The sequence below is a fragment of the Clarias gariepinus genome, chromosome 4, assembly GCF_024256425.1.
Source record: "Clarias gariepinus isolate MV-2021 ecotype Netherlands chromosome 4, CGAR_prim_01v2, whole genome shotgun sequence".
NCBI classification, from domain to species: Eukaryota; Metazoa; Chordata; class Actinopteri; order Siluriformes; family Clariidae; genus Clarias; species Clarias gariepinus.
Window position 1 is genome coordinate 40,378,602 of NC_071103.1, and position 14,770 is coordinate 40,393,371.

Consider the following 14,770-nt stretch of genomic DNA (forward strand, 5'->3'; position numbering starts at 1 on the left):
GACAGACCGGAAGAGTTGTCTTCTGGCTTGTAGCCAGGTTCTTTTGCAACGGCGAACAAAAAGCTGGGCAGAAGGAACTGTTACCTCTTCCTCCTGAGAAGGAAACAAAGGTGGCTGATAGCCCAGGCAGCAATGGAACAGGGACAAGCCCGTTGAGGAAGTTGGGAGAGAGTTGTGGGCGTATTCGACCCACGGGAGAAATTTGCTCCAAGAGGTTGGGTTCTGAGAGGTCATGCACTGCAGAGTTGCCTCCAACTCTTGATTCATTCTCTCTGTTTGGCCGTTTGTCTGTGGATGATAGCCTGAGGATAGACTTGGAGTGGCTCCAATGAGTTTGCAGAACGCTTCCCAAAATTTTGCTGTGAATTGTGGACCTCGATCTGAGACAATGTCCGTTGGGAGACCATGAAGGCGAAAAACGTGAAGAATAAGTAACTCTGCCGTCTCTTTGGCGGAAGGGAGTCCAGGGAGCGGCACGAAGTGGGCAGCTTTGGAAAAGCGGTCGACGATGGTCAGGATGCAATTGTCATTATTGGAGTTGGGTAGTCCAGTAACAAAGTCAATGGCAATGCGGGACCAAGGGTGGTGAGGGACTGGGAGTGGTCTAAGGAGGCCCGCCGGGGGCCTATTGCTGCCTTTGTTCCTGGTACAGGAGTCGCAGGCTGCCACATACCTGATGACATCATCCTTTAATGTGGGCCACCAGAAACATTGTTGAATCATAAACTGGGTACGTTTGCCCCCAGGATGGCAAGCAAGCTTGGAGCTGTGTCCCCATTCCAAGACCTGAGTGCGCATGGTTGCTGAACAAAGAGACGACCTTGGGGAACATTACTTGGGGTAGGGCCTTGGGCATGGGCTTGTTTTACCTGTTTCTCGATGCGTAGTAATGTGGCTGCCACTAAGCAGCGAGGGTGGAGAATGGTCTCTTGGGGCGAGGAGACTTGGTCTGAAGAAAACTGCCGGGACAGGGCATCTGGCTTTGAATTCTTGGCTCCAGGGCGGTAAGATAGGGTGAAATTAAACCTGGAGAAAAACAAGGACCACCTGGCCTGTCGGGCGTTAAGTCTCTTAGCTGTTTTCAGATACTCTAGGTTCTTGTGATCGGTCCAGACGAGAAAGGGGTGTTCAGTTCCCTCTAGCCAATGTCTCCACTCCTCTAAGGCTAATTTTACCGCTAGCAACTCTTGGTCTCCAATGTCATTGTTCCTCTCAGCAGGCGAAAGGCGATGAGAAAAAACAAGAACAGGGGTGCAGCTTGTTGTCCTTGGGAGTTCTCCGAGACAGTACTGCCCCCACCCCTGTTTCAGAGGCATCGACTTCCACGACAAATTGTATGGCGGGATCAGGAACAGTAAGGATAGGGGCCGATGTGAACTTGTCTTTGAGTTTTTGGAAAGCCTCCTCTGCCTGTTCGTTCCAATGGAAACGGAGTCTTGAGGAGGTTAGGGTTGTGAGTGGGGCAGCAATGGCGCTGTAGTTTCTTATAAACCGTCTGTAAAAATTAGCAAACCCCAGAAACCGTTGATCACGTCTAGAAGTGGGGGTAGGCCAATCAGTGACAGCTTTTACCATCCATCTGGATCATGGATGGTGAGATAATGAAACCAAGGAAAGTGATAGAATTCTGATGAAATGTACACTTCTCGGCTTTAACGAATAATTTATTTTCGAGGAGCCTTCGCAGTACTAGGCGCACATGGTTTGTATGTTCTTCAAGGGAATGTGAAAAAAATTAAAATATCATCTAGGTAGACGAAAACAAAGATTCAGAAAATCCCTGAGAACATCATTATCTACGGCCTGAAAAACTGCCGGGGCGTTGGTAAGGCCGAAAGGAACCACGAGGTACTCATAGTGTCCTGTAGGGGTGTTAAATGCTGTCTTCCATTCATCCCCTTCCCTTATTCGGACAAGGTGGTAAGCATTTCGTAGATCCAGCTTTGTGAATACTTTGGCCCCTTGAAGGATTTCAAAAGCCGTGGTCATGAGTGGGAGCGGATACCGGTTCTTGACAGTAATTTCATTAAGGCCTCTATAATCAATGCAGGGCCGAAGGGAATTGTCTTTCTTGACAAAGAAAAATCCAGCGCCTGCAGGTGAGGAGGACGGTCGAATGATGCCCGCGGCGAGGGACTCTGTGATGTAATGGGTCATGGCCTCTCTCTCTGGTGGGCTAAGTGAATAGAGTCGCCCCTTGGGGGGTGTGGTGCCTGGGAGGAGGTCTATTGCGCAATCATAAGGTCGGTGAGGAGGAAGTGAAAGTGCTCGTGCTTTGCTAAAGACCAGTTTGAGGTCAGAGTAATCAAGATGTTCGTCGACCATGGTGGGGGGTGGAGAATGGGTAGCAGCCGAACGAAGGCAGGATGCGAGGCATGAGGGACTCCAGCCCAGGATAATGTTCTAAACCCAGTCAATGTGGGGATTGTGGAGAGTAAGCCAGGGGCGGCCAAGAACGATCGAGGAATAAGGGCTGTCAACGACAAAGAGGGATATGTCCTCCACATGGTTCCCAGAAATACGTAGAGTCACTGGAGTCGTCTGGTGTGTAATGGGAGAGAGGCTGCTGCCATCTAGGGCTCGCACAGAGAAGGATGGGTTCAAAGAATGTAAAGGGATTCCCAAATCTCTGACTGTGTTGAGGCTGATCAGGTTCCGATCCGCCCCGGAATCAATCAGGGCTTGCATGGCATGGGGTTCCTTGTCATGGATGAGGGTAACAGTAAAACATGAACGTGTGTCAGGGAGGCTTTTGTGAGTGGAGCCCTCCAGAACTCCCAGTTTAACTGGAGGGCTTACCTTTTTAGCGGGCAGTCCTTGAGAAAATGGCCCGCTTGTCCACAATAAAAGCACGCTCTCTCTGTTCGTCGCCGCTGCCGCTCTTCTAAGGAGATGTGGGTCCGACCTATCTGCATGGGTACCTCAGGAGAAGAGTGCGGGCATGGACGAGAGGGTGGGCATGGAGGAGTAGGTGGGCGTGGAGAAGTAGGTGGGCGTGGAGTGGTAGGAGGAGAAGGAGAACTCCTGACTGTCTGTGTTCGATCGCGTCGGAGGCGAATACGAGCATCGACCCGTCCGGCGAGGTCCATGAGCTTGTCCAGATCAGATGGTAACTCCCGGGAGACAAGCTCGTCCTTGAGGGTTTTGGAAAGTCCTTCGAGAAAGGCATCAAACAAGGCCTGTTCGTCCCAATTGCAGGAGGCCGCCAGGGTGCGAAACTCAATGGCATAGTCGTAAGCCGAACGAGGTCCTTGGCGAAGCCTTAGTATTCTCCCAGCCGCCTCTCGGCCAGAGGATGAGTGGTCGAAGACTCTCCTCATCTCCTTAGTGAACCTGTCAAAGGTAGAGCAGCAGGCATCCTGAGCATCCCATACTGCTGTTCCCCACTCCCTTGCTCTCCCAGTCAGCAGAGTAATGACATAAGCCACTTTCGAACGTTCTGTGGGAAAGGTTGAGGCCTGCAGTTCCAGCACCAGCGAGCACTGGGAAAGGAAGGAGCGGCAAGTGCCTGGTTCACCATCATAAGCCTGTGGCGGAGGAAGGCGTGGTTTAGGTGGTGGGATGACAGTGGCAGCCAGAGAGGAGGTTGTATGGAGCTGTTGTACTTGGGTCGTGAGCTTAGCAAGGGATTCGGAAACCGATGTCAGAGTCTGAGTGACTGACTGGAGATCACGCTGGTGTGAACCAAGGAGAGCGCCCTGATTCTCCAGTGCGGCCTTCAAACGGCCAAGGTCCGCTGGGTCCATTGTCTGGCCAAATTATTCTGTCAGGGTACCGAGCGAGGTCAGGCAGGCTGATAGGACCCAAGTGCAGACACCACTGTGGAATGACACTTGAAAACCTTTAATAATGAAAGTGTAGGAGATGGGGGGGGGGGGGGGGGGGTAGTGCTTGGTGTCACTTTATCACGGATACAACTGAATGTGGAACTGTAATGGAGCGTAGAGGTGCAGCTCTGCAGTAAGGCTCTGATGTTTGATGATGGCTGCTGGATGTCGTTTATGCAGAGGAGGAAACAGAATTGGATGCAGATCCACACAGGGCAGAAATAGAGAAGAGCAGAGTCGTTTCACCTGTTGGTGTCTTGAAGTGTGTGGAATCCGGAAGTGATAACAATAGCGTAGTCGAGGGGCAAAGCGTGAGTCGGTATCCGTGAGAGCAATCAGAGCCAGATCAAACAAATCCGAAGCGAGGGACGATAGCAAAAGTCAAGGGGCGAAGCGTGAATTGGTGTCTGTGAAGCAGATATCAGGTCTAACAAATCCAAAGCGAAGAGCGATAAGCGAAAACCGTTAAACAAAACACTTGGTCGAAATACACATGAATCCTAGAAAAATAACCGCGAGAAAAACTGGGCTGTGGAGCACGCAATAATTCGGCAGTAAGGAAGCGCGCTGCGCTTCCTTAAATGCCGGGAGAAATTATTTGTGAATGGGGAACCGGTGTGTGTGGGAGGGGCGGTACGGAGGCGTGGGAAGAGACGTGACAGTCTAGAGAAAACATGACCGCGTGTAGAGAAATCTGACCGCGTGGGGAAAAAAACAACAACAAACCAAAACAAAAGAGAGGAGTAAACGGGGTTCGTGACAATGTTACAATAATGGTCGTCTAGGAATTTTGTTGGGGTGGGGGTGGTGGTTCCCTACTAAACCACGCTGCCGTTTCACGCAGTACATGGCCAATAAACCAGAAAAGTTTGCTAACAAGTTACAAAATACATGAACGCAATTCCCTATCTAGGGAAGGACGACAGTAGGGCGGCTGGTCAGCGGTAATCAGACACCGTTGTAATGCGTATTGTGGAGCTTTTCCTGGGGAAAGGACGAAATATATCGCTCACGATTTACCAATTAAACAAAAGAAAAATGTATGCGTTTTGAGCACAATGCATCAGGCAGCTTCAACTTTTAATGATGAAAAGAAACTGCCTGAAACAATTTCCTACTACAACAGCACTAAAGTTGGCGTTGATGTTATGGATCAAATGGTGCGGCTGTATTCAGTAAAGAGAGTAAAGAGAGGCACCCGGCACTGGTCTTGAGAAGGACCTGTATATATTTGCATACTGACTGAGCCGGACCACCGGGAAAACTCCCTGTACTCCAGATGGCCAGTCCGCCACTAACTGCACGGGCAGCAACTGTTATAAATTTTTTTAGATATAAACAAACAAAATACAGCTTTTTTTCCTCAGAGGTAAACAGAAAAGTGAAGTTGTTCAGCTGTTTAGTGTTACCTGGGACACTTAACAAAAGCACTATTTTGTGACCCTAGTTTTAACACATACAAGCTCACATACATTGGACAAATAAGTTAAGCTCTTTCAGATGGAATAAAACCTATGCTCCTACGAGCGATACACACACGCACACACTTTTATATGAGACAGTCTACATACACTCCTATGAGCAATACACACGCTCTCCCACACACACGCTCCTACGAGCGATACACACGCTCACACACACGCTCCTACGAGCGATCCAGACACTCGCACACACGTTTCTATAAGCGATACACACACACGCTCCTACGAGCGATACACACACTCGCACACACGTTTCTATAAGCGATACACACACACGCTCCTACGAGCGATACACACACTCGCACACACACGCTCCTACGAGCGATACACACACTCGCACACACACGCTTCTATGAGCGATACACACGCTCTCACACACACGCTTCTATGAGCGATACACACGCTCTCACACACACGCTTCTATGAGCGATACACACGCTCTCACACACGCTTCTATGAGCGATACACACGCTCTCACACACACGCTTCTATGAGCGATACACACGCTCTCACACACACGCTTCTATGAGCGATACACACGCTCTCACACACACGCTTCTATGAGCGATACACACGCTCTCACACACACGCTTCTATGAGCGATACACACGCTCTCACAATGCACACGCTCCTATGAACGATACACACGCCCTCGCAACACACTCTCACACTCGCTCCTATGAGCAACACACTCCCACACTCGCTCCTATGAGCAACACACTCACACCTATGAACAACACACACTCGTAGAACATACACAGGCTTAGAGCTTTGACTAACGACAAGGAGACACACTAGAGACACGAGGAAGAAATCAACAGGAGTAACTGGAAATAATAAGACACTAATCGCACTCCACAATACTTACATAAACACAGGTAAACCCAAAGATAAACTCAATAAAATTGAGTGTTGAAAGTACATTCAACACAAAAAACAAGCCTTCAGAGCCAGGTCAACAAATTTGACTATAAACAAAACAAAAGACCCACCAGACAGTATTAACGTCTCTAATTGGCTGCCTCAGGTGAGCTCCTTCTTCACCAGACCGAGGTGCCTTCTGGGAAACTGGGTCTTCCAACAAAACTACAAACAAAAATTTATGACAAACACAGTGCCCTCTAGGGGCAGTCCCTTACACTCTAGGGAAACAACAGAAGAAAAACATTTAGGCAAAGTGAAGTCAGAGCAGCAATTAGGTTATCACGTGTTACATGCAATTGTAAATTGTCTTAATTTAAATCAGACTTTCCTTCAATTTTATTATCAATCATCAACAAATCATTTGCAAACATAGGGGCCATTAAAGTAGAGACTAGCTCATCTGCATCAGCAAATTTACAAGGTTGAGCATGCGTAATTAATTTCACAGACAGGAAACACTTCTGCAAACTTTTCTGACAAATCATCTACAGATGTAGACTCAGGTTTGTTAAAAACTTCTAACAATTTGTCACACACTTGAACGAATCTGATTTTAAATAAATGTGATGCAGATAAACTTTAACAGTGCATTTCCCCCACTGTATGTACTTATATGTGTGTGACCACCACGTGTGTGTGTGTGTGTCTCGCAAGACGCACTTTGAAGCGTGTGTCACCTCCAGACTCAGACGCAGTCGGAGAAAATGGCTCAAGGAACGGTAAAGCAGTTTTGGCTTTGAACACCTCCGCCTCGGCAGCTCCACTCGCTTCCCCTTCGCCTGCCCCAGAAGAGCGAGCATCAGCGTCAGGTGGACTATCAGCCATCACCAGCACACCAGCTTCCCGTAAATGCTGCATGACGACAGTCTTAATATCCCGTTTTAACTGCTGTCTGCTTACTGTAATTTGAAAGTGCTTGGCAACTCTCAAAATTATCCTTTTTACACGCATCTAATTGTTCAACACTTGGTGCACTGACAAAAGTATCCAAATCAATGTTGGCCATACTGATTTCGTTCGACACAAAAAGTCTTCAAATCACCATTCAAACAATACTCTGTCAATAATAGATTGATCTGTTATCACACCAGCAGCAATATGTCTCACCTCATCCTAATAAGGGAAATATCCGTTTATCGGTATCAATTCATCCTACCGCTGCCACCAATAAATGTTACGTGCTTGATGTCACGTTGGATGAGAACTGCCACATTTGGGGGACGATTGCAGCGAGGTGTAAAACAGACGAAGAGAGAGTAGTGGAACAGGAGTGCTTTTATAAAGTCATTTAATCACGTTATCAAATTAAATGGAATTTAAATGAGAGTGTCACCCCAAATCAAAGAAAGAATCAAAACAAACAAACCCTATTACTAAATCCTGAACTAACTAACAAAAGAAATACAAAATAAACCTGAAATCTTCAGCGCATGCGACGCTCTAACTAACTTCCTTAACATAAGAGAACAAAAGTACAGGGTTGGTGCAACAATCAACCTACGCTAACAATTGACTAACTCAATAAGAAATAAAACAAAGCATTAACATGCTTCCTAACACTGGGGTTAAGCTTGCCATTTACTTGGCTAAACCAAACTCCAACACACTTTGTGTAAACACACAGTTCAAAAGAACTCTAGAGAAATATCCAATCACACAACCAAACCATAAACAACATTATGAAACAAAACACAACTGGAAGTCAGACATGCATGGTTGAGCTTATTGAAGCACATGGCACGCTGGCAAGGCACGCGCGCACACACACACACACCTCAAATACTTTCAGCACATCGCAGATTGGGAGAGTGTCATGATGTTAACGATGATTGACATCCCAGTCAGCCAATAACCTCGGACCTAAGTGTGGGGAATGAACACAAAAGGCAAAAGAGCAAGAGGGAAGAAGAAATAATAAACACACAACACACAAACATACGTGAAACGTAACACAAACTCAAATAATCAATTAGGTGATTTTCAGAGATCTTATTAAGGGAACATAACCTTTTTATTATTGTGAAATTTACAAGAATAATTTTTAGAGCGTACTTAGACCTCTGCTGTGTGTTATCATTTTACAGTTATATACACACTACTTAGTTTATTCAGCCAGCATTTTGTGTGTGTTTGTGTGTGCACTTGTGCATGTGTGTGCACGCGCATACGTGTAAGTGTGTGCGTGTGTTCTGTATGTGTAACACCTTGACTGCCTGATGAGTGAAGATATTATTGAAAAAACACACAACACACGGAGCTGCGGCTTCACCACATGAGTGTGTGTATTTCTAATAGGGATGGTTGCAGTGTTGCCAACTACTTTAAATGAAAAGTAGTTAAAGTCTGTTCGAAAAGTCGGCAAATGTTGTTAGATGACATCATGCGTATATTTGCATATTGATGACATAATTACGTCGTATTTGCATTCTGCGTGTTTTCCCTAATCCATCCTCACGTGTCCAATATAAAACGTATCAATTACATTACATATTTGTTACGATTTGTTAGATTTGTTGCTAGGCGCTTTTTTGAAAAAAGTCGTCAAGGGGGTCTAAAAAGTCACTAAATTTAGCGACAAAGTCGCTAAGTTGGCAACACTGGATCGTCGTTCATGAACGATTTGTTCTTTTTGAACGAGTCTTTAACGTGACTCAAAAGAACGAGTCGTCTCTGAGAGTGATTCGTTCGTTTTCTACTGGGCATGCATGCGCAAATTATCACAAAACCTCCGTAGGTCATGTAGAGGAAACAGAAATGAGTAGTTACCTCTCGAGTCTTTTGGTCTGAATGTTCTTCATAACTAGAAAGTTATCCTGCTGAACTATTGTACACATTGCCAGAAGTGAAAATCCCCTTGACTACTGGCGCTCGAACAAAGACCACTTTCCATTGCTTATACGGGTTACACGCAGGTATTTATCTGCCCCAAGCACCAGCACAGACATTGAGAGACTATTTAGTGCAGTGTCTTATGTTCTTAATGAGAAGAGGAACCGTCTCTCCAGACAAAAAGCTGAGCAACTTTGGTTTTTAAAGAAAAACCTGCCACGTTTGCTTAAATAAACAGCAGTTCAGTTTTCTGTGTGCAGAGCAGTTACATTAAAATGTGTGTATCACTGCACAACTGTTTCCTAAAGCTGCATAGGCTGTATTGTTTACAGTTTAAGTTCTATTGCACTGTTGTTTTGCACAACTAATTAAAATGTATATAAATAATTTATAGAATAGAGGCCACTGCCATTCTGTTTCTGAGGGCAGTTTTACAGATAATTGTGGATGTTATTTGCTGGTACAAAAATCATTTTATATAATGTTATATAAAAAAATAAAAATAAAATATTTGGTATTATTGCACTGATGCATGTTGCATATGTACAGTGGGGGAAATAAGTATTTGATCCCCTACAGATTTTCTAAGTTTGCACACTTACAAAGAAATGAAAGGTCTATAATTTTTTATCATAGGTTTATGGTAAAGGATTAAGACAGAATATCAACCAAAAATCCAGAAAAAGCACATGATACAAATGTTATGAATTAAGTTGTATTTCAATACTTATTTCCCCCACTGTATGTACTTATACAGTATGTGTGTGACCACCACGTGTGTGTGTGTATATGTATGTATATATATATATACTGTGTGATGGTTGTGTATCTTACTATTTAGACCTCTGTTGTGCATATTATTTCCTCTTTTACATTGTCTAGTTAATACCTGTGTGCTGATCACCTGACCTCTTCCTTGTTCAGTGTGATTAGCCCTTAGGTTTAGTTCCCTACAGTTGCAAGAAACAGTATGTGAACCCTATGGGATTACGTGGAGTTTTGCATGAATTCTTTGATCTTCATCTAAGTCACAACAATAGAAAAACACAGTCTGCTCAAAAAAATACTACACAAGAATTATATGTTTTTATGTTTTTATTAAACATAACATGTAAACATGGAAAACGTGGAAAAAGTATGTGAACCCCTAGCCTAATGACTTCTCCAAGAGCTAATGGGATCCAGGGGTGAGCCAAACTTAAGTCCAATCAGTGTGAGGATATTGAATGTGTTGCTGAAAGCTGTCCTCCCCTTTAAAAACACACACCAGTTTTGTGTTTACTGGTTTCAAGAAGCACTGCCTGATGTGAACCATGCCTTACAGAAAAGAGCTCTCAGAAGCCCTACGATCAAGAATTATTGACTTGCATGAAGCTGGAAAGGGTTACAAAAGTATCTCCAAAAGCCTTGATGTTCATGTGTCCACGTTAAGTCAGACTGACTACAAATGGAGAAAGTTCAGCACTGTTGCTTCTCTCCCTAGGCGTGGTCATCCTGTGAAGATGACTGCAAGAGCACAGCGCAGAATGCTTAAAGAGGTAAAGAAGAATCCTAGGGTGTCAGCTGAAGACTTACAGAAATCTCTGGCACATGCTAACATATTTACACATCTACAATAAGGAAAATCCATTGCTGTGCAAAAAAAATACTGCAGCACGTTTGAAGTTTGCAAAAGAGCACCTGGATGTTTTACTGCATTACTGGCAAAATATTCTGTGGACAGATGAAACCAAAATTGAGTTATTTGGAAAAAACACACAACACTATGTTTGGAGAAAAAAAAGGCACAGCACGCCAACATCAAAACCTCATCCCCACTGTAAAACATGTCGGAGGGAGCATTTGGTTTGGGGCTTTGCTGCCTCAGCGACTGGACGGATTGTTGTCATTAATGAAAAAATGAATTCCAGAGTTTATCAAGACATTTTGCAGGAAAACATCAGACCATCTGTCCACCAACTAAAGCTCTAAAGAGGATGGAGGATGCAACAAGACAATGACCCAAAGTATACAAGTAATTCACAAAACAATGGCTTCAACAGAACAAAATACGCCTTCTGGCGTGGCCCAATCTCAACCCGAGTGAAAAGCTGTGGCATGACCGTAAGAGAGCGATTTACACCAGACATCCCAAGAATATTGCTACACTGAAACAGTTTTGTGAAGAGGAATGGTCCAAAATTACTCCAGATTGTTGTGCAGATCTGATCGGCAACTACAGGAAATGTTTGGTTGAAGTTATTGCACACACACACTTAGAGACAGAGAGAAAGAGAGAGGGTGGGGAGTTCAGAATTTTCCCTTTTAATAATTTCTTTTTTCATGATCCATTTTGTCACAGCGCTCTCTCCCTTTCTTCTGTGTGTGTGTGAAAGAGAGAGATGTCAGTGTTCTGATGTATCATCATTTCTCTCCCAGGCTCTGTGGGTGTGATCTCACAGATGAAAGCTGTAGAGTTCTGTCCTCAGTTCTCAGCTCAAACTCCTCCAGTCTGAGAGAACTGGACCTGAGTCTCAATAACCTGCACGATTCAGGATTGAAGCTGCTCTCTGCAGGACTGGAAAATCTACACTGTACACTGGAGACACTCAGGTCAGATCATCACTTTCACATTCTGTTCATCTGATTGTCATTATTATAGTATAAACCTAATAATAGTAAAATGTAGAGCAACAAGTCTGATGTATAACAAGAGACTGAGAAAATATTAAACACTTTATTATTTAAACCTTTCAAATACTAATGAAATTTTGAATACAGTTTGGTGATGTAGTGGTTAGAACTGTGGCCTTGTGCCTCTAGGCTTCAATTTCTGCCTCGGGTCTGTGTGTGTGGAGTTTGTATGTTTTTGGTGGGTTTCCTCTGGGTCTCCAGTTTTCTTCCCAAAGACATGCAGATTAGGATAAATGGAATTACCAAATTGCCTGTGTGTGTCTGTATCTATAATTGTTGATCTCTCTACAGTCTGGAACACTGCAGAATTACAGGTGAAGGTTGTGCTGCTCTGGTTTCAGCTCTGAGGTCAAACCCCTCATCACACCTGAGAGAACTGAATCTGAACAACAATAAACCAGGAAAATCAGGAGTGAAGCTGCTCTCTGTTCTACTGAAGGATCCACACTGTACACTGGATAAACTAGAGTGAGTTACTCACACACACACACACACACACACACACACACACACACACACACACACACACACACACACACAGTAACAGTGATTATGGGGTTTAATATCTCTTTATACACTTCAGAGGAGATTATTTTTTTTTTGTACACTTGAATCTGTTATTGTGTGTGTGTGTGTGTGTGTGTGTGTGTGTGTGTGTGTGTGTGTGACACTGATGTTTCTTGTAAGGAATCTGATGACTGATTCTGATTAAATTAGATCACCTTGTCCTTTTCTCTTTCTTTACAGAATCAGGAGGTTTTAGTTCTGATCTGAGTCTCACATAGAGGATGATGAGGATAAACTCTTACAGTCCAAAGCTTTTGAAGAACATCTGTGAGAGCTGAAACTGATGTCTTCCTTTTCTCATTCAGTGATAATCAGATGGTCTACAACATGTCAGGACTTCTCTACTTCTCTAGCTGTTTGTAAAAATGCACTAGCTGAGAGAAATCAACTTTAATTACCTGAACAGTAATATTTATATCATTTCTTGAGCAGTTGCACCAATCAGTCATAACATTATAACACAAAACATTATGACCAGTGGAGCTGCACCATTAATAGAGTTGGGGTTGTATGAGGTTATTTTCATGCCTAAAGCTTTTTTCCATTCTGATTTTATGTTTGTTGGTGTAGGTGATTACTTGATTACTTGTAGGTGATTGTTGACACTTAAAGTATCAGATAATTAAAGCTGCCGTGTTGATTCGTATCGTTACACAGAGACTCTGAGAACAGGGTGAAAGCTACAGAGGTTACTGTAAATGTGTTAAGATTGAGTAATAAACCCTCTGTATGTAGATTACACAGACTGTTTCCCTGTGAATAGTGTGTGGGCGTGTCCTGTCTCAGGTCATTATCAGATAATAAAGTGGGCGTGTCCTGTCTCAGGTCATTATCAGATAATAAAGTAAGACAGAAAGACTGTACCTCTCCTTGGATTTATACGGATCACAAACTTAGAATATTTATATTTGTTTTAAATTGATTAGTTTAAAAGTAGACACATTAATCTTTCTATAGATATATTTCTCGTGTGTGTGTGCAGTATTCACTGAGTTTCAGTTCATTTTAGCGGCGCGTTTCAGAAAGATATTGTCGGAGACTGAGACGGCTGAAAGCGCACCCTGTTTATTTATTTTATAAAAACACGATGTTTTCTTAATATTGAGTGTACATAAATAAAAGTCGACCCTTTACTGATTTAAATAATGTACTACACTTATGTGTATGTCAAAAGTGACGGAGCATTTTAAGCTCTTTTCATGATGAACAAAAAAAAATGCCATTCATCCCTCCGGTGGTAACGCAGACCGCTAAGGATTTTAAAACGGTTGTTGATCTTTGTGATAAAAGCTGGATTCACCAATCTCTGATTTCTCTCATTTATTTTATAAAAAAAATCAGCAAAGAGCCCCAATCAGTACATGCACATGGCACCATGCTTCCTCCCAGTGTCCTGTAGCAGGCCAGACAACATGCTAATGAGGCTAAATCTCTGTCACGTGCTAGAGCCACGTCAGCAGCAGCATGGCGTTTAGCTTTCATGTAGTTTGATATGAAATACATGACTTTAAACTTAATAACTTACAATAAGGACAGAGAGCATCAGGAAACGTCTCACCTGTAACAGCGCCTTCCTGCTTCTGCCAGGAATTCACTATTACACCACGCATGTGTTTAACGTGTTTTACTTTAATTAATGGCCCCCTGATACAACAGGTAGTCTGGAACTGTTGTACAAAAATAGGTTTATCACATTCACCTTAAATTAAATAGAATATACAAAATAAAAACAATTTCCATAACAAAAACAGGCAGTTTCGAGAATGTTCACCCAAAATAAACATGATAAAATTGACTCAGCTACTCTGCCAGACAACATCCCAGGCAGAGTGCTCAGAGAATGTGCTGAACAGCTGGCAGATGTTCTCACCGACATCTTTAACATCTCTCTGAGCAGCGCCGTCGTTCCCACGTGCTTCAAGGCCACCACCATCGTCCCCGTGCCCAAGAAGTCTACTGTGTCCTGTCTTAATGACTACCGTCCCGTTGCACTCACACCCACCATCATGAAGTGCTTTGACCGGCTCGTCATGAGACACAGCAAGACCCTGCTGGCCTCCTCACTGGACCCACTGCAATTTGCGTACCGTCCTAACCGCTGAACGGACGACGCCATCTCCACTACACTACATCTTGCCCTCACACACTTGGACAAGAAGGACACATATGTTCAAATGCTGTACATAGATTTCAGCTCAGCATTCAACACTATCATCCCCTGATTGGGAAGCTGATTGGGAAGCTGAACCTGTTGGGCCTGAACACCTCCCTCTGCAACTGGATCCTGGACTTTCTGACCGGTAGGCCTCAGTCAGTACGGATCGGGAACTGCACTTCCAGCACCACCACACTGAGCACTGGGGCCCCACAAGGTTGTGTGCTCCGTCCCCTGCTGTTCACACTGCTGACTCACGACTGTGTAGCAACACACAGTTCGAACCACATCATTAAGTTCGCTGATGACACGAC

At 44.0% G+C, this 14,770-nt stretch overlaps 1 protein-coding gene across 3 annotated transcripts in view; it reads left to right on the forward strand.

Annotated features, from left to right (window-relative positions):
* The window catches only part of LOC128520719 (NACHT, LRR and PYD domains-containing protein 3-like), a 53,492-nt gene extending 40,984 nt beyond the window's left edge, over positions 1-12,508 (forward strand). For 2 of the 3 annotated variants that reach the window (XM_053495085.1, XM_053495086.1), the window contains 2 exons: positions 12,026-12,202; positions 12,482-12,508. In XM_053495085.1, coding sequence (XP_053351060.1) covers positions 12,026-12,202; positions 12,482-12,497 — 193 coding nt within the window. In that variant the 3' untranslated portion in view covers positions 12,498-12,508. Of the gene's footprint in view, positions 1-11,479; positions 11,654-12,025; positions 12,203-12,481 lie in introns of all 3 variants that reach the window. The other variant, XM_053495084.1, reaches the window with a different exon arrangement.
* Positions 12,509-14,770: the final 2,262 nt, after the last annotated feature.